The 19,700-nt window shown below is 48.4% G+C and overlaps 1 protein-coding gene across 4 annotated transcripts in view; it reads right to left on the reverse strand.

Moving 5' to 3' along the window:
- CLMP (CXADR like membrane protein) overlaps positions 1–17,034 on the reverse strand; it is a 42,155-nt gene extending 25,121 nt beyond the window's left edge. The window contains exons 1-3 of one of the 4 annotated variants that reach the window (XR_011146587.1): positions 16,895–17,034; positions 15,074–15,327; positions 11,741–14,780 (exon numbers count right to left, since the gene is read on the reverse strand). Coding sequence is in view for 1 of the 4 variants with exons in the window: in XM_068994791.1 (XP_068850892.1) it covers positions 16,895–16,922 (28 nt within the window). In the remaining 3 variants the exon portion in view is untranslated. The other 3 variants (XR_011146585.1, XR_011146586.1, XM_068994791.1) reach the window with 3 other exon arrangements.
- Between the last annotated feature and the right edge of the window lie 2,666 nt (positions 17,035–19,700).

The raw sequence follows: 19,700 nt of genomic DNA on the forward strand, positions 1-19,700 counted from the left end.
ATTTCAAACCCATTTAAATGGCCCCCATTTAGCAGTCTGGACTTGCATTCAAATTCCTCTGGCTTTACATTTCTCCTGAACTTCGGTTTGCTAAATGTTATTTTAAATAGCTGGTGAGGTTGACAAAGCCTCCAACTCCCCGGGGTTTCTCACGAGAACAAAAGCAGCCTTGTGGATATCTTTAGAACAAATTATAACGTTGAGGAGAAGTCAGGCCTCTAATATGAAACTGAGATGGGTCACAAAAGATACTTGAACAGACAAACTGAAGTCAAACAGGAAAGCGAGTCAGACACCTGCGTGGTCTTTTTTAGAGCCCAAGAACTGGTCCAGTCATTGAAATAAATTCCTGTACCTACATTTGCACCTAGTGGTGATTCATGAAGCAGCTTTATCTCAGAATAGAGATTTTTAAGCCCATCAAAATTCAACGGGCCCCTTTAAGTGAATAGTCCCACCAATTTAAGTCTCAAGCAATAATCAAACTGCAAAAATGAAATGCACCATCTAGCAATAGACCTTTCAAAGCAGAATGGGTGAGTTTGGATGGAGTTTCAGCCGTTTTCAGTGCAGCAGAGACCACAGAACATCACCACGGTGTTTGCAGCTCGAGGGCCTGCAGTTCCAGCAGCATCTTTTCCTGAGAAACAGCCCTGCTTGAAATTTAGTTTCTATCCTGCATTTGCCAGATTTCCAGCTACCAGACCTTAAAAGCCCCTCATGTTTCCATTTTTGAGAGTTCTCAGAGGGCTCTGCAAAGGCAGCAGGGGCTCTCCTGATCCCAGGGAGGTTGAGCATGAACCAGCCTCAGTTGTCAGGTGCTGTTAAGATCCAGGGCTCATTAGGAATCGAGGCTGGAATTTCCATGACTCAGTGAGCTTAGATTCCCTGAAAAGAGGGAGGATTATCACAGCACTCTGCCTCTCCATCTGGGCTGAGCGTAGCACACTTGTGTTCACCTGGACACGGATCTGGGAATATTTACCCTTAAAGGTGAGCGGGTAAAGCAAGAGGTGCCAGACAGCACAATCTGACAAAATTCTGTGTGTCTGACAGCAAACACAGCCTGGAGTCATCTCCAGCCTCCCAGAGTTCACATTCCTTGAGCTAAACCCGGCTCAGCTGCTGCGAGCAGCCTGGGGTTTGCTGCAGGGCTCTCTACGCTGACCCAGACTAAGCAAAGGCTCTCCAGGCACCAGCTCCTAAACAAAGCCCCACATTCCAATTATTTACACATTTCTTCTGTCCTGAACCAGCCAGAGATTGAGCCTGGGAGGCTGCAGGGAGATGTGGGAGGGCAGCTCTTCACCCCAGGCTACACAAAACTCTCCCAAAGCCGAGGCTCAACCCCCTCAACAGGTTCCTCAGCCTATTTTTGGTTCAACTCCTCCATCACTCTGAGAAAGCCTCTTTTCTCTATTACATCCAACTCATCAGAGCCACTCAAATTCAGCAGTTCAGATCTATAAACTCAGCCAGTGTCTGCACTTTTTATTTACACTCAGATGTTGGCCATGAAACATGAAAAGTCTCAGTCAGCTCAAGTTTCCTTCCTAGTTTGGTTCCCTTTTTCCCATGGCCAGCTGGGTCCATCCCATCGAGGCTAAACAGCATCCCAGGTTTTATTCTTTAGATCCTTTAGAATCCTTTAGAAGGATTCTAAAGTCTAAAATCCTTTAGAAGACAGACTTGGAGTTACAGTAATAAAACTGTACCAGCAAAACCTGACACATTTTCCTTTCCCACAGCCCAAGAACAGCAGAAGCAAAACTTGACTTTGCAGCTTTTTAAACAGATTCCCACCTTTCCTTTCTGGAGATTTCTAACCCTACAGAGCAGGGGTTATTCCCAAAACTGGCCTCATTCATGGCATTGAGCAGAAGATGTGATGCTAAGCACTGGCAAAGGCAGAACTGGACCCATTTTCCTCAGGAATTAAGGAAATTATATCAAGAAATGGAACATCCAGCTGCTGCAAAACAGATTCAAAGTGCTTAACTCCTGTTCAGAAAGACATTTCTGTCTGTTGAGCCTATTTGGGAAGCTCAATGGCAAGTGAAATTAGATTTATTTCTTCCAGAATATCAATACATGCTTTCCCCCAACTGCCTAATAATCAGCAATAGGTTCTCTATAAAACCACGTGATTCCACATCTTGTGGGTTTTCTTCCACCTCCACCCGATCCTGGATGATTTCAGAGTGAAACAATCATTGAATCAACTATGGTTCCTGGCTCCTTATTCCCATGTTTTGTCTCAGGCAGGAGCCTGACTCGCTGCCTGAATCCAGGCAAGAGAAGTGAAATTCTCATCAGGCTGAGCAGAGAGTTCCCTGATGCAACTGTGAGAGCTCACAGAGCTGAATCAGGGGCAGGAATAACTCAGACAAACCCAGGGGCCACAGGAGGAGGAATTCTGGCTAAACGAGTGCATTGGCTCTTGCTGATGGGGAAAAACTGGCTAAGGAAAAGTCAGGGGTTTTATTTTTTACCCTATTGCTGCGTTACTTCCCTCAAACCAGCGCCTGTTAATAACTGGAAATAAGCTAACAGCCTATGTGAGTATCTTAAATAGTTGGAAACAAGAGAACAGGCTGAGGAATTCTTTTAATAACTGGAAACCAGCAGGTATCCCAGCCCTGGCTGTACCTGTTCTCCTGTAACACATCCTCGTTACATCCTGGCACCCAGTGCAGGACACAGCTTTAATGTGTGACTCTTAATTAACATCCCCGTTTTCTCCTCTTGCTGTATCCCGAGTGACAGCAGTGCACACCCCTCATTTCCCTGCTTCCAGCCTGCATTTACCCTCCCAAACCTCCTGTGCTCCTCCAGCCCAGGCAGCTCAGCAGAAAGAAGCAACAGCTTCGTAACGCTGGAAATTGTTTGTTATTTCTGCTTAGTCGAGAAGGGAGGAAAAAAAAGAATAAAAATAAAAATAATCAAATAGTTCCACCCTGCAGATTAGAGCAGCCCAGACTGCCCCAGCCTCCATCTGGCCCTCATTAATATCCAGAAACATCCCCAAAGTGTCTGCCAGGCAATATTCGACATTCATACAGAGCAAGCTGAAGAAGATGTGCCCAATGCAGGGTGCTGATTGATCCTGGAGAATTTTTTGGGGTGGTTGTAGGTACCAGCATGGCTGGAGCAAGCAGGACGGGGTATCCTGAGCAGGATTTGGGTTGTGGTGAGGCCAATTCCCCTGCTCAGAGCTGCCCCCGGCATCCTGCAGGATCCAAGCTGCTCTGGGGGGTGGTGCAAGGGGGAGTCGTGGCCATGGGTTGGCTCAGGAATGTTTTATTCAGGTTGTTTATCCCCAAAAGAGCGTTTTCTTTTTAGATTAAATTATCTGGACTCTGTTTATTCTAAACACAGGAGACAGGACTCAAGCATTTCCTCTTTTAGGAAGTATGGTTGAGTGTATTTCCTACAAAATTTATAAAGAATTCAGGCAAGGGCTTGTGTGGCTCCTTGAGATTTCAAACCCTTCTTCCCTAAATGCTGAAAGAGCTGGCTCTGTCAGGGCACAGCTCCATCCCAGTGACACGGAATACAAATGCAAGCAGACAGCAGCTATAAGCTCTTTGGAAAGGGCAGCCTGATAAAAACCATAATCAAATTATTTACCGATACTCCCCATTTTGTCTGAAGACCATAAACTCCATTACATAATGAGATATTTCTTCTTTTTTTTTTTTTCACAGCTGGGGTAGCCAAGGCTCCAAAAGGACTTGTTAAAAGCCCCTCCTGGGACTGGAGGTGAGATGAGACGAATTAATCAACAACAGAATTGAATTTTAGCAGTGAAAATTCTCATTCCAGTAGACAACAGAGTCACCACTGGAACTGGAAGCAAACCCATGGATTCCTGTCTTCCCACCTCGGCTCCTTACAAAGAACTTTGACTTTTTTGCTATAAGGCATCATGTTTTAAATGCCATTTGCCACGCTTTAGTCACCGTGCTGCCTGCAGGACGTGGCTACCTCCGCCTGAAGCACGAGGGAAGTGTCCTGCTCCCTTTTCCAGGACACCTGAACGCCGGATCCTGATCAGAGCCCCATCAGGACAACCTGCCTGAACACCAGAGCTCAGCCCAGGCCTGATGCTCCAGGATCTTTACTCTCTCCCAGCTGCCCAGGACATTTTCCCTGGCATCTCTCCGGAATGTTCATCTATTATGCACAGCTCCTGGATCCGAGAGGGACAGGAGGAGATGAGCAGCGCTCATCTTTAAACTGTTGTTTAAAGTGGCTGCAGGAATAACCCCTGTGTGCTCCGTCCAGCCCTGCCTGTGTGGCTCCAGCAGCGAGGGAGGGTGTTCAGGCACCCTCATTAGCATTACCTGCTTAATTACTGCTGTTAGAATGCGTGGCTGGCACCAGGAGCTGCCCCTCCTGCTGCTCCACCAGCTCCCTCAGCCAGGGGAATTCTTCCTGGTTTATTTTTAATTCTGCCTCATAATCAGGCCCTAATTTTATGCATATTGGCTCAGGATATTTTCCCCTTTCTTCTACATTGTCAGTCTGCTTGTCACATCCTTGCTGAAGGGGATTCCTCACTTGAAGTCCTTCTCTTGGTAGGGTAGCACGGCCTCTTCTGCTTGAGGATTATAGGCTCTGACAGTGCTGACACAGAAAAATAAAGCCCCAGAATGATTTAAAACCATGAGCAGGGCTGTTTCCTCCAGATCAGGAACACAGAGCTACTACTGCCCTTTCCTCCCAGAACCCAGACTCAGCCTAAACCCAGCTCCTGCTCCTCACCCAGAGCAATCCCAGACCCTCTGACAGCCTCCTCCCATCCTCCACTCCTCGCTTGCTGATAAGATTAGCGAGTTTTAGTAACAAGGAGACCACACACTGTGTCCCCAGCATGAACTACAGCTTTCGGTGTCACAGCAGAAGTTATAACAAAGCTGGGACATTAAATCATCAAGGGAAGAAGAGAACTGGATATACTGAAAGGCAAGAACATCACAAACCTCCTAAATCCAGGGCAATTAACCCTCGCTGCCAGGCAGACCCTACTTCCAGGTAGAAGGTATCTTTTCTAGGAGAGAGCACTGGGTGAGCTCAGTTCCAGTCTCCACACAGATATTTTAGGAAAACAGGATTTATTTGCTTTTTAGTCTTGGGATTTTTGTTTTTTTTTCCTCCATTCTGCTTTTACAAGATGATCATAAAAAATGAAGCAGCATTTAGATCAGCAGCAAGGGGGGGAGGAATAGTGCTAATTCCTGCCTGAATCAGCTCCCTCCTTGCAGGAACTAGAAATTAATTTGCCTTCCATGGGCTGAAGCTGTTCCTGAGCTCGACTTGCTAAACTCGACTTTCAGTGTAGAGAAATGCCAGGGACACTGCGAGAATCAGAGAATCCCAGACCCCCACCAAAGGCTTGAAAAGCCCCAAAACCCCCAAGAGAAGAAGCGCACATGGAGTTAAAAGAGCTCCAGCGCACTCCAAGCCTGTCTCATCAGCACCACGGCTGCCAGGAGCTATTGGAGCTGCTGTTTTTTTCTGGGCAGGCTGGGTTTTCCACGCTGCAGAAAAGGAAATATTGAGAGGACAACCCCGAGGCCAGGAACTCGAAGGAAAAGCTCCAGCCAGCAGCGAGGGATGCTGCACACATGGGTTTGCATCACAGCGTGGGGAGAGGCTCCGAGCCTGCTCTGGGAGGAGGGAAGGCGGGCAGGAGCGGCACTGGAAGGGGAGAGGTTCTTGCATATGCCATGTGCCATTGCAAGGTGATAAAAAGGATTTGCATTCAGAGCCTTCTCCTCGGGGAAGGCAAATTTTGTTGGTCCAAATAAAGGGCAGCACAGCCTCCATTAAAGGGATGCTAAAAAAGGGTGTGAAAGCAGAGTAGCAAATCACTCATAACAAATAATTAAGTTTTTAATTCACTCAGAGGGGGTAGAACATGCCCTACACCACCCTTAAAACCGAGCAAGTTGTGCTTTATCAGAGCATTGGTGCCTGTGAACAAAGAACATTCCCCAGCAGCGCTCAGAAAACCACTAACAGGGCAGGAAAATGTCAATATTGCCTAACTGGCTAGTTAAAATCATTCTACATGCATGAATAATCAGCTTTTGTTATCAGCTTTGTTTTATCCCCCTGCATGTTCTTTGCTTAAAGGTGGCTGTCAGGAGGAAGGGAAGCAAGTAAAGAACTCATTTAAGCTGGGTATCTTCAGTTCCCAGCTTTTCTGCAGGAATTCGTGCTCTGGAATGACACAGAGAGATGCTGACCAGGTGCCTGGCTTGTTTGGGCAGCAAGCAGGGACAAAACCAGGTTTAAGACTGCTTAAAATTTAGGATTTCCATGCAAACCTTCGAGGCTGCAGTGCTGGAAGGAACAGTGCAAACAGGCGAAGAAACAATTCCTGCCTCAGAGCACTTAAAAAACAGTAAAATATCACCCTAAATACTTCTGGCTGGTGCAACAAGGCCAAATTTCCTCCATTCACGCCCTGCTTTCGCCTTCTCTCGTGGAGGATGTGGAGAGGGGAGGATGCCTGCTGACAACCCCGCAGCCTCCACCGCATTCAGAGCCTTTTCCTAATGGGAATGCATTCCTTGCTGCCCCACAATGGAAGCAGCACGCCCAGGGCACTGCTCAATAGGGAAAAGAAGCGAGCCCGAGTCATTAGAGGAAGGAGCCTTGTGTCATTCAGGATGGTTATCTGCAGAGCAGAGGAGCCCAGGAGTTTCGAGCCTCCCTCGTACCAGGTCACACCAGGCCTGAATTCACTGACAGCTGCAGAATTGTGGTTTTTGTTGACTCCAGGGGTAGCCTCGGGCTAAAGTGGAAGGAGCTGACAAAGCCAGAAAAGCCGGGATGCATTTGGCACAGCGAGTGGCGCCTATGGGAAGCCTCTTCCCCCATTAAACCAGTGGCTGGCTGGACTCCCCAGCTCCATTCTGCAGCGATTTCAGGGCACTTTGCAGCTCAGGAGGGAAAGGTTGGCTCGTTCTGAGTGCTCTTAGTCTGCAGAGCAAGCACAAAGCAGATTTCCAGTGCACCCCCAAAGCTCGGGATGATTAAAGGACACCTCATTCGGTGTGACCCAGCTCGGGCGTCCCCACGGTCACAAATTCCAGAGTACTAATCCTTTATAACACTCAAAACGGAGACACTCAAAACTAGCAGGCACTTAAAAATGAAGCCTGAATCACTAAATCATGAATCACTGGCAAAATCCAGGCTGGAACCTCGACATCCTGAATGTTTCTTTGACCAGAAGACACTCACCATTGCTTCAAATTCCCCTTTGAATAGAAGAAAAAAAAATCATAGCATTTGCCAACACAAAAGCTCTGCTTTGTCTGGCTAAAATTCCCTTTGTCTCCAAGCAAGAGCTTGGAACAATGGAAACGAGGAGAGGTTTTGCCCAGAGCACAGACCACAGACAAAGCTGCACTGTGGGAACATCTCCATCACGTTGGATGGATTCAAACAGTTCCCTCTGTGAGATGCTGAGGCTCCTGGGGGAGCAGCACCAAGCCGTCCCAAAGTGCCACCTCAATGACACTCAGCACTGGATGCCTGCGATGGAACCGACCTCATCCAGGCATCCAAACAGAAAATGCCACAAAAGCATCAGAGCTGATGACCAGGAATCCTTTGAAGGTCTCCACACAAGCGTAATGTCAAATTGCTCAGGTGGAACTGAGCTGCTGAACTTCACTGACAAAAGATTTGTGGTCTGCTCTGTGCTCAAGTGACAAATACCCCGTGTTTGAATGTCACAGAAGCAGCAATTCTACAAAGACATGCTGGTTTTGCCTTGCAGGAAGGGATGGAGCTGGCACAGGTGGCTCCCAGAGACATCCAGCACCTGCAGACCTGAATAAACACAAGAAAGGGAACACTCCCAGCACTCAAACAGCAACAGGGGGTGAAGGCAGTGAGAAGCAATCACCAGAACACCACTCAGCCAGATCACTGATAAACAGAATTCCTACTTTGAAAGTAAAGGGTTCTCAGTCACCACATGAAGCTGAATTTCATTTGCTGCTGCTTTGGAAATGTTCAGGCTCAGCATCCCAAATTAACTCGGGTTCTTCAATGGCTGGCTCTAAACACCGCACCAGGCCTGCTGCTCATCCATTTGCACAACGTACAAATAGTAAATAATCATGAATACAATATAAAATCCCCTTTTTGCAGAGCCCAGCTCTTGCTGGGGCCTTGCACCACTGTGAAGCAAATGAAGCAAAGAGCTGCCAACAACCCCCGCGCTCAGCAGAGCCTCACTCAGTGCAGCATCACTGCGGGAGTGAGAGGCTTCACTAAGTGTGATTGAAAGCTCTGACACCATTTTAAGACTGTTTTTATGCTCGAGGAGTTCCAAGTGATGCTACCAGAGACTTCTGGAAATCAGGCAGTGCTCCTGCTTCATTTTCTGAAGGGCGCAGCGGCCTGGGCTCATCTGGACCAAGCACACTGCACCAAATCCTGTGTTTGGTGTCCCTGGAAGTCACTCAAGCTCCCCCAGCAGATCCCTGTGTCCCTGGGCAAAACAAACCAGCACCAAATCCTGTGTTTGGTGTCCCTGGAAGTCACTCAAGCTCCCCCAGCAGATCCCTGTGTCCTTGGGCAAAACAAACAACACCAAATCCTGTGTTTGGTGTCCCTGGAAGTCACTCAAGCTCCCCCAGCAGCTCCCTGTGTCCCTGAGCAAAACAAACAGCACCAAATCCTGTGTTTGGTGTCCCTGGAAGTCACTCAAGCTCCCCCAGCAGATTCCTGTGTCCTTGGGCAAAACAAACAGCACCAAATCCTGTGTTTGGTGTCCCTGGAAGTCACTCAAGCTCCCCCAGCAGATCCCTGTGTCCTTGGGCAAAACAAACAACACCAAATCCTGTGTTTGGTGTCCCTGGAAGTCACTCAAGCTCCCCCAGCAGATCCCTGTGTCCTTGGGCAAAACAGACAGCACCAAATCCTGTGTTTGGTGTCCCTGGAAGTCACTCAAGCTCCCCCAGCAGATCCCTGTGTCCCATTTTGAGCTGCTGGCTCTCCCTGAGCAGCTCCTGTGCCCGTTCATGTCTCAGGAGGGGCAGGGAGGCTCCAGCAGCCGCTCGCAGGAGCCTGATGCTGCTGCTCTGAAGCGAGTGCTAGTGCCAGCCAGTGCCTGGGGAGGATGAAGCAATTTCCCTAGGATTGCTCAACAAGGCAGGATCCACAGCAGCATTCCCAGCACCCCGCCAGACGCCGGCCTGGAGTCTCACTGCAGCAGATTCACTCCGGAATTACCCCGCCGCAGCACAGCTCCAAATCTGGCTCTGCACCTCTCCCTGCAGAGGTTTGAGAAATGGTGCTTTGTTCAGGAAAAGGGGAAAGGAAAACAAACAAACAAAAAAAAAGCCCTGATGCTGGAGAACGTGGCTCCTTTTTTTCCTCTTGTCCCTGGAATTGTGATTGGAAATAATTGGAAGTGTCACTGGAAGTAATCAGAAGTGACAGTCCCTGGGCTACAAGGCTTTTGCTTCAAGTCTAACGATCCCCCCCGCAAAACAAAACCTAAATTTAAACAATGAAGTCATAAAGTGATTTGCCTTCAAGGTTGAAAACCCTGCAATATTTTTTTTTTTTTTTTAATAAAAAAAGAGAAGTGCCTGACTCTGGTTCAGTTCAATATTCCTGGCTTGCTGTGTTATATGGCAGCACAGCACACACAAAGACACCCTACCTGGCCAATAAAGGTCCATATCTCTATTAAATATTCCTGTGACCTTTAAAATTCCATCAAGTCTTTAAGGAAAAACACAGCCTGGGTAATGTGAGCTGTGAGACTCATCCAGACACATCTCAAATATTCCAAGCACCGGAAAACCACCTAATTCCAATATTTTGCTGAAGCACAAAGGGAATGGGATGGAGTTAATTATTTTTTTTTAACTCCAGTTCTGAAAAGGCCTCCTCACAGCCCATCCAGGCACTTAGGGAAAGAATCAGCTCGGAGGAACTCGCAGCCACAACACACTCCAGGTATTTGCTAGATAGAAAAACTCATTTTTCTTTTTTCATATGCAGCACAAAGATTAATTCAGAGACCCAGCACACAGAGCCCAGGATTTCCTTTCTGTGAGGTTTCCACTGTGAGTGGAGTTTCTCAGCACATGGTTACCAAAAAGCCATTAATTTGTGATAAATATCTTAGTGGAACGTGAGGATAGGTCCCTCCAGGTGGCAGGTGAAGGATTTCAGCTTGGTGGACTCGGCTGTTTGTTAGTGATGTGCACATCACTGCTTGTACCCGAGTTTGGGGTCACATCACAAGGAAAACGACTTTAAGTCAGAGCTGCAGAGGTTTTAGACAAGTTCCAAGTGCTCCATCACCGCCAGCAGTGTGCGCCCATGTGAGTCTGAGCTCCCTCCTCTCTCAGATGGGCTTTGAATGTTCTCTGGGCAGTATGGCCCTGCTGGAGGGAAGGAAAGCTTTATCTCACCGTGACCCTCCCCACTGCAAAAGCAGCAGCAGCAGGGCTGGGGCAGCCCAAACCCAGCCTGGCCGTGCTCATCCCTTGCCTCTAACTGTGCACGCTCCATTTCAGAGCGGTTTCCAGGAGAGCAGCCTCCCTCCTGCCAGGCAATGTCACAAACACACCAGAATTCTCACTGACCTTTTCCTTCCAAAGGCAATTAAACTGCAGGCACTAAGCTGAACTCCAACCTTTCCACCCAGTCAGTCGCATCCACCGAGGGTTCAGCCTCGTTTTCCTGCCACAGAAAAATTCGTGGCAGCTCCCCAGGAGGAGAGAGAGGCTCGGAGCGTGCTGTGATGTGTATTGATCCTTGTGGGACAGCAAATCTGACACCCTGGATCTGGGGCTGGCCCATTAAGGGAAATGCTGAGTTAAACATTTGCCTTTTTCAGCTGCCAAATGATTTCCTGGAGAAGGGGAAGGAGCAGATGAGGACAGGATGGGTTTTGTGGCCTTCTAATCACACTCACCGCCTCAGAGCTGCTCAGTCCCCTTTACAACTTGTTGCAGAGAAGAGACAGAGCTCATTAAGGAGTCAGATAAATAAACCAAGGTACCAAGGTGTGGCTGAGGAGAGCCTGGCCTGGTGCCCACCCTCCTTCCCTAGGACTGGGATATTTCTGGGAAGAAGGAGCAGCTTTATCCTGGGTTGGTAACCCGGTGTGGAGCTCCAGGTGCCTGTTACATTCACCTTCCCTGTACTTTGCCCAAGGAAACCCATTTTAGCCTTGGCTGGCAGAGGTGGCTGTCACTCCCTGAGCAATGCTGAAGGGAGGAGAGAGTGCAGGAGAGGAACAAGTTGGAATTCAGCCTCGTGCCTGTTGACTTCTCACACATTTTCCATCGTGGTGCTTCCTGCCCAGCCGTTCCTGCATCCTGCACTGTCCTGTCATTCGAGTCTCTATTCACAGACCTCCCTGACCTGACTTCACCCTTGACTTTTTGCCAGGCTGCTTCTGTAAACCAACCATTTCTAAAAACAGATGAAGACACAGCTTTGGGGGGGGTGGGGGGGGAAAGGCAACAAAACCCAACCAAAACAGACCCATTCATCTTTTCGACAAGGCACCACCAAGCTCCCTCTGCACCCAGAGCAGCCTCTTCTGTAGCACACAGGATGTGCACAGTAAAACCCATTTCAGAGGCACAAACACTGCCTGCAGCCTGGGCTAACACAGGGCCTTGTTAAATTGGAAATACGAGGTGCATTTTTACTAAAACTGTGGAGGAAAGGCACAGAAAGCAGCTTGCAGCACCCTGTTTTATTGTTACTCCACACAGTTTTTAGTCCAGTGTAACAAAGGATCAAACACAAAAGATTTTCCAAATACATTTAAGGCTGGCAGAGCGACTGTTGGCTTCTCTTTCCAGTTCTGAAAATGGACAAATCCCAGATTGCAAACCTGCTGAATCCCCTACAAAACCCTGTGTTTGCCTGGAGGAGAACAGGGGCGTTTGTTGTGATCCTGAGGATAAACACCAGGATAGCTCCGAGCCAGTTGTGCAATGGCATTTCTGGGAAGGAGCTTTTGCTGCTCTTACACAAAATGTCCCTCTGAAGTGGGTCAGGGCCCCCCCAAAATCCAACCACTAATTCTATGTGGAGGAGACAAGGCCAGGGTGGGTACAAAGGCAAAACACCACTTGTTTTCCATGGGAAATTCAGAAAAGTTGCCTTCCCTCAGGTTCTATTTCCCATAAAAATGAATTCATCTCCACAGTTTTGGCATGCTGCTTTTCCTCTCTCTGGCAGGTTACTCTTTTCTCCCTTGTCTTCCTCGTGGCAAAATGGAAAAAGCAGAAAGGATAAAAAAAACCCTCCAAAATAAACTTTTGGTTTCTAGATGTTAAAAATCCCAACTATTTCATATAAAACAAAGCACCACTAGAGAAAAACAAGCAATTTATCATCAAGTGTCCTGACAGCAAATATTTGATGCAAACCATCCCTGGCTTTGGAAGAATTGGAGCGTCTCACAGGAAGTGTTAACCCTGATATTCTGCCAGAGAGCAACTCTGCTGTGTCTGGCTCCTTTGAATTCCCCCTGGAGTGCCAAATAGATCCTCTGCTTCCCTTTCCTCAGGTATTCCCAGAGCAGTGTTCTAATAAAGAGCTCTTTGCCCTGGCCTAGAATTAAATCCACACTCCTCTACCAGGCTGAACATCTCACACCGTTGATGTTTTGTTGCCTGCCCTTGGAATTTGAGAGGAATTACTATCAATCCCATGAAGCTGTCCTACAGAGAACAGTCCTTTTTTAAAGCTAAATACACAACCAGGTTCCCTGCGTTCCTTCAGATGCCAGGGACAAAGAGGAAGTGAAATCAAGACACGAAAGTCACACACAAAACCCCTTTTCACAGCTGCAGGTTGGTTTTTCACGCCACTCCTGAGCCAAGGATTTTGCTAAATGTTGTAAGAACATGGGGGCAGAGCCCTTGTAACACCAACCTTCAACACCATGAAACGGCCAAAGGCAAGAGAAGGAGCCAGAGAAAACTAGAAAATAGCAAATATTTTATATATTCTAGTTATGACTGAGGAATTTTGGAAATATCTGGAAAATCAGCAGAAATAGAGATCCACAAGCTTCGTTTTAAGCAACGTGAAAACTGTCTCCTTTGGAAAATCAGTAGGAATAAAGGTCCACAAACTTCATCTTAAGCAACCTGAAATCTGTCTCCTTTAGTTTTTACTCCTGGAAGATCAGCAGGAAACAAAGGTCCACGAGCTTTGTTTGAAGCAACCTGAAATGTGTCTCCTTTGGTTTCTACTGGTTCTGGGAAATAAAAGATCCACGAGCTTTGTTTGAAGCAACCTGAAATGTGTCTCCTTTGGTTTCTACTGGTTCTGGGAAATAAAAGATCCACGAGCTTTGTTTGAAGCAACCTGAAATGTGTCTCCTTTGGTTTCTACTGGTTCTGGGAAATAAAAGATCCACGAGCTTTGTTTGAAGCAACCCGAAATGTGTCTCCTTTGGTTTTCACTACTCCCAGGCAGCAGCAGCCCATTAAATCCACAATTCCCAGCGAGCTCACCGGCAGCGGGAGCGCCTTTAAAAAACAAACACCGCAGTGGGTTTTGCTTTGCTGCGGCGTAGGATAGAAGGGTTTAGGGAGCAGGATCCCGAGGACAGGGCACCGTGCAGGTTTGCTGAGCTCCCCGAGCAGGAATGGACAGGGTTTTACACCAGAGCACAGCCCCAGGCAGCCCCAGCACCGCTCAGCGCAGCTGCTCCCGCATCATCTCGGATTTCCCAGCTACCAGCCCGTGGATACCTGGGCAAATGCCGGCTGTCAGAGCCGATTCCTCATGCCAGCAGGCCCTGCAAGGAGCTGCTCCATAACCTTTTTTCCCGGTGCAGTGAGACAGGAGGAGTCTGGGTGCTCAGTGCAGCGGCTGCAGCCCCCTGGGACAGCGCTGAAAGAGACTCCTCGACCTCGGAGCGTGGAGGGCAGAGCTGAGCCACACAGGAGGCACTTTGGCTCTCAACACCACCCCAGAATGACACCCCGGCTCCCACTGAGCACATCTCTGTCAGACAGTCTCTACTGAGGTGATTATTTCACGGGCATTGAGGGGGATGACCCCTAACACTGCTGGGAAGGGCCACTGCCCACAGCAGGACGTCAGGAAGGTGGGGGAGTGATTTGGGCTGGCACATCTCCTGCTTTGATCCCTGAACCCAGCGGTTCCTGCAGGGCAGAGCACTCACACCAGCCTACAACTAAAGAAAAAAGCACACGAAACCAGTGACAAAGCCAGGCATACAAATAATCACAGTTCTGATCACGAGAAAATCAGCTTTTTCCTTGAATGGAAGGGCCGTGAAAAGATTCACGACTGACTTGGAGTGGGGCAAAGGCAGAAGAGAATTCCCACCCCATAAAATTTAAACCGAATTCAGGAGCACATTTTAAATGAAAGCATTGGCTACTTCTTTACTGGGTGAAAAATGCAAGGTTCTATTATGAACTTTTTCTACTCAGAAATGAAGAAACGCTTCAAAATTCTGCTTTTCAAGGGTGCAGTGTGCTCCAAAGGGAGTTTGTGACACCTGATTCGCAGTCCTCAGCCGGTCACAATCGTGTCACGTTTACAGGTAGACCCACATGAGCATTCCACACCTTCCCCTCCTCACTTCCCTGCCTCCTTTCCCCACCCTCTGCTGGCAGAGTGAGCCTGGCCATGCTCTTGTCCACACTCAGCAAAGTCTTTCATCTTGTCTTGTTTTAATAAAGCTTCCTTCAAACAGATTGGCTCCTGTTTCCTGTCTCCTCACACAGCTGCTCGTGTGCCCCAGAGAGGTAAACAGTGGAAAAGACAAGAATTGTGCATATTAGCCACGTTACTGGGATGTTTAATGAGGAAAACCCAAACCTTCCTTTCAGGGCTTCTCTAAACCCTTTTCTTTCCACCTTAGTCTTCACTTTATCAGAAAAAAAAAAAAATAGCAAGACATCACTGGCAGTTCTGTACTTTTTTACAGCAGAAAATCCAGGCTTTAGCCTGGATCAGGCTCCCCAACCTCCTTGTGTTCAGGAGGATTGAGGAACGGGGAACCAAAACACTTCCTTACTTTTCCCTGGACTTGCTTCTAGTATTGGTGAATGAAGCTGGACAAGGAGCAGGAAGACCAAGTCCTCTGCTGGCAAGGCAGGTGAAGCTCGGGGGGCTTTCAGTGACCACTGCAGGACCAGGAAACAAAACATTCCAGGCTTTGCTCTGAGTTTTGAAGCCAATTCTCCCCTCACCGGTGCTTGGACAAGACAGGCTGAGGAACCTGACTCCAGGTGAGGGGGGAAGTGTCTTTTGCTGGGCATTCCTGTGTTCCTGCCACAGTGGAGATGCACAAGATATATTGATAAAGCCAATTGTGTTTTACAGATAAAAGCAGCAAAGCTAAGTTATCATTATATTACAGCCACAACCATCTTTCCTGTGGCAACAGTTTGTTCCTTTGCCTCCAAACCTCCAACATATTGGGATAATCAGCAGCTGAATGGGATAAAAGACTTCAATTCCCATTGTCTCCATCAGCAAGGTGAGCAACCAACTCTTCTGTCTCCCCAATTCCCACAGAGCCGCTTCCTGAAGGGCTGAGCAGCCCCTGGCAGGAGCAGAGCTGTTCCCAACCCTGCTCCCTCATCTCCTGGAGTCCCCTTCAAGCACTCCCCACCACAGAGAGGCACAAGTGGCCAGAGCAGATGTGCAGGGGCACAAAGTGCTGCCTGCCCTCCCCAGACCCTCCAGCCCATCCAAACCCCATTATGTCCCTGCAGCCCCAACCTTTGCTAACAGCAAAAGCCACTTCTGTATTTACCAGCAGCCGTAGCAGTGCTGGGTTTCAGATCACCCAACACCCCTCTCCAGTCCACGCTCCACACCTGGGAGGCTTAAACTGGGCTGTCCCTGTGACAGTTCTTTAAAGCTGTTTAAAAACCCTGTTCTGCCTGTCCCCCGTGCCCTGGTGCTCAGCTCCTCCCCGGGAAGCAGAGACCAGCCCACTTTCTCCCACCTGTGCCCAGGTTCCCAGCACACAGGAAGCCCTGGAACTCCCCGTCCTTGCCCAGCCAGGGCAGGGGGCTGGGCTGGTGCCTGGCAGCAGGACGTGGTGAGCAGGAGGGAGGCAGGAGCTCATTCCTCACCTGGCAGTGCCCCTGGAGGAGCAGGAGCCCGGCTGCTCCTGAGCCAGGGTGGGCGAGGAGCCCCTTGAGGCACCTTAGGGCTGCCAACTCTTTTCTCCACAGCCCGTGGCTTTAACAAACAGCTCTCCAGCTTTCCTTCACTCTCCTTTTCCTTCCTCTTTTTCCATTCTCTGCCTCTCTCCTCAACAAATCAGCCCCTCTCTCTTTTCTTTCCCTCCTTCCAGCAGCCCTTTCTCGCATCCCTTTCTCCCCCAACTCCTCCCGCCTGCACTCCAACACATCTGTTTCTAATCTTAGCTATCCATTGGAAACAATAACCCCTTTTTATTTTCAAGATCTGAACGCTGAGTGCCCAAGCGAATCAACACAGTTACACAAATTTGACACTCTGCCTGAAACAAAGACATTTTATTCACCTTGTTTCGCCCGAGAGGTCCAAGCCCTTCTCTCGTTTATCCCTGAAAAGCGCTGCCCTCTTTAAACAAAAAACACACGTTCCCAAACGAGTCTGTTTAACCACCACTTTTTAAAATTAACCCGGATATTCAGAGATCTCTGGCTGTCAACCTGCTCACAAAGCGACCAGAAAAGGGTCAGAACTCAAACACCACTGAAATTACAGTTTTCCATAAAAGTTTTCTCCTTACAAACCCCTTTTCTCCAACTCAACAGAAATGAATTTCAGGCACACAGAGCAGGCTCGTGGAAGTTTGGTTAAATAAAAAGCGAGCAACACCAAAAAGCCAACCTACCTAAAAAGAGGATTGAAAATGCAGACATTCCGTCTCCCAGCAAGAGGGACTTTTCCTCCCTTTCTCTTCCTTTCTCCCAAGAACGGCAGGCAGACCTGCACAGGATTCAAAGGAACGCCTCTGGAATGCACTGAGTGTAATTGCATCCATGTGCCAGAAAAATAACCAACTTCACTCTTTCTTCCCTCCTGCTATTCATCTCCCGGTCCATCTTCCATCCAGATCCAGCCAGAGCTTTTTTTTTTTTTTCTTTGGGATCTCCGGGGCTGCGAATTCAGGGCCTTGGGAGTTTCTTGGGGAGAAGAGGCAGAGGCAGCACAGCGAGGACTTCACATCCACGGCAGCACAGAACAATTTTGCCTGTCTGGAGAGAAGCAGGGGGAAAACACTGAGCTCAATGTTCACCACATGGCTGCCTCCCACCAGAGCCCCTCCCTGCCATCAGCTGGGATTAATAGTGAAGACCAGTCATGTGGGTGAGGTAGAGCTGATTTCTAGCAAGCATATAGATATTTAAAAGAGAAACAAGAGGATTTCTCCAGTGGCAAAACAGTTAAGTTTGGAGGCAGCAAAAAAAAAAAAAAATATTCAGCATGGAAAAAAAAAAAAATCAGATTCGTCACTCAGGGGTTGGAGGGACACTCTTGGAAAAAGCACACCCGCTCCTCGGGAGGATAAACACGCTCCCCTGTGTGCTTTAGCTGTGGGGTCTTTTCTGCACTGGAAATTGGAGGTTTTAGGTTTGCTGGAACGCTCGCTCTGCCTGCTTCGTGGTTTTCTTTTTGCGTTTTCAGGAGAGGAAGAAAAGCCCTGCAAACGGAGTCAATCTCCCGTTGTAGCTGTGCTTCACCGATGAGGGGAAAGCCCAATCAAGCAGAAATTGGTTGCTGTGGGGTGCGAGTTTTAACTCCCTCCCAAAGGGCACTTTAAGGCACACAAAGAGACCTTTACAGCCCATCTTCAGCTTCACCCTCGTGCAGGGGAGCAAGTTTTTTAAAATTACCTCAGATACCCCATAAAGAAACACGCATCGCACACAGCAGGAGGTGAATAAAGCGGATTCACCCACCTTGGTGATGAGGGAAAAGCCTTGGAATACAGAGCAAAAATTCTTCCCCTTAGAACAGTTATGGAAGTGTTTGTAGAGCCTCAAGGAAAGCAGCAAACCATGGGCAAGGCTGCCAGCCTGTGGTTTGGGACATCACACTCCACTCTTCCAAGCTTTCTTTCCTTTCCCTGTGTAACTCCACCTACACACAATTTATACTCTCCCCATAAAATCAGGGACAAAATCCTGCTCTGCCTCTCCAGGGATGAAAACAAACCCCGTGCAGAGCCAGGAGCTGGACTCAGTGATTCTTTTGGTCGCCTTCAGTTCAGGATATTCTATTTTTCATGAAATACAGAAATATTTATGAAGCCCTCAGCGAGGGGCACAACTCTTGGAAGCTCCGTAGGAAGCTGGTACCTTTAGTGCTCATAACAGAGCTCTGCAGGCATTTATGGGAAGACAACAAACAGTGAACAAAATCAACCCCTAGATCCAGATAGTTCCAGAGAGAATAACAGGGATAAAAATTATCCTTCTGCCCCCAGTTTCATTAAAGTTTTATTTGCCCCTCCCAGCCTCAGATGGAGACAAGAGCAGCATTTGGCACCTCCCCTCCAGAAGCGATTTCCCCTCTGTATCACGATGTTTTAATCACGATGTTTTAAACAGCGTTTTCATCTCATACAGACTGACCATCCACATCTAACCTGGATTAGGTGAATATCCCAGTTCCCACAGAGCAGCTCTGTCCATCCCACCGAACCAAAGCCCAAGATCAGATTCCTCCAGAACTTTTCCCCACACCCTTGACCAAACCCTGCTGCTGGTTTCCCTAATGAAGGGACCTAAAACCCCCCTTGAACCTCAGTGCAGGACGTGAATCAATGGAGAAAAATTCATTTAATGCCTCCCCCGCTCTGCAGGCTGGGCAGCACCGAGCTTGTCTCTGTGCATTACAAGTGTGACAGGAGACATCCCGGGCTCTGCTGTGAACTCCCAGCGTCCTGATGGCTTTAACAGAACCAATTCCTCCCCAGGGAGGTGGAGAGGAGCTCTGGCACCCTGCACCGCCTGCCCAGCCTCCCCCAGCCCCACGGAGCCGGGCTGTGCAGGGGGAGGAGGACAGAGGATGGAGGGTGGAAGGGGAGGCTGTGCCTGCAAGATCTCCCCTTCCTCATCCCATCCCACAGCCTGATCCCACATCAGCTCCTCCTTTGGGGTGCGCTGGGGATTCTCCTTCTGTTTTTTGGTTTCTGCAGCAGTTCCAGTGAGGGCACAAGCAGGGACACAGGTGCTGCTCACCCACACGTCCTCTCTTTGCTGGTTGTGGTCGGGGGAAAAGCTCCTCCCTGCAGCATTTTGTTTTTCCAGGAGTGGAGAATTTCTTCCAGGAGGTTTGTGACAGCTCTCACCTGGTGCTGCACCCAGCGTGGGAGATGGATCAGGAATTCTCACCAGGAAGAACCGGGAAAGAGAAACTGATGTTGGAGATAAGCTTTAAAGAAAAAAAATTTTGTAGAAACCTTGGTAAACTGAGTTAGTTTTTCAGTATTTCAGAGTTCCTGTACTGCTGTTGACAGACCCCAACTTTTAAATTCAGATTAAAACACCTGGATACAAAAATCTGCAGAAATCCTCTTGGGCCAGACCAGTTTTTGTGGACCTGTCTCAGTTTCAGCCCCTTGACATTTGGATGCTCAAACCTTTCAGAAAACACACTCCCTTAAATCCTAACTCTTAAAAAGTCTCACATCC

This window comes from Aphelocoma coerulescens, chromosome 24 (assembly GCF_041296385.1).
Source record: "Aphelocoma coerulescens isolate FSJ_1873_10779 chromosome 24, UR_Acoe_1.0, whole genome shotgun sequence".
In the NCBI taxonomy this organism is placed as follows: Eukaryota; Metazoa; Chordata; class Aves; order Passeriformes; family Corvidae; genus Aphelocoma; species Aphelocoma coerulescens.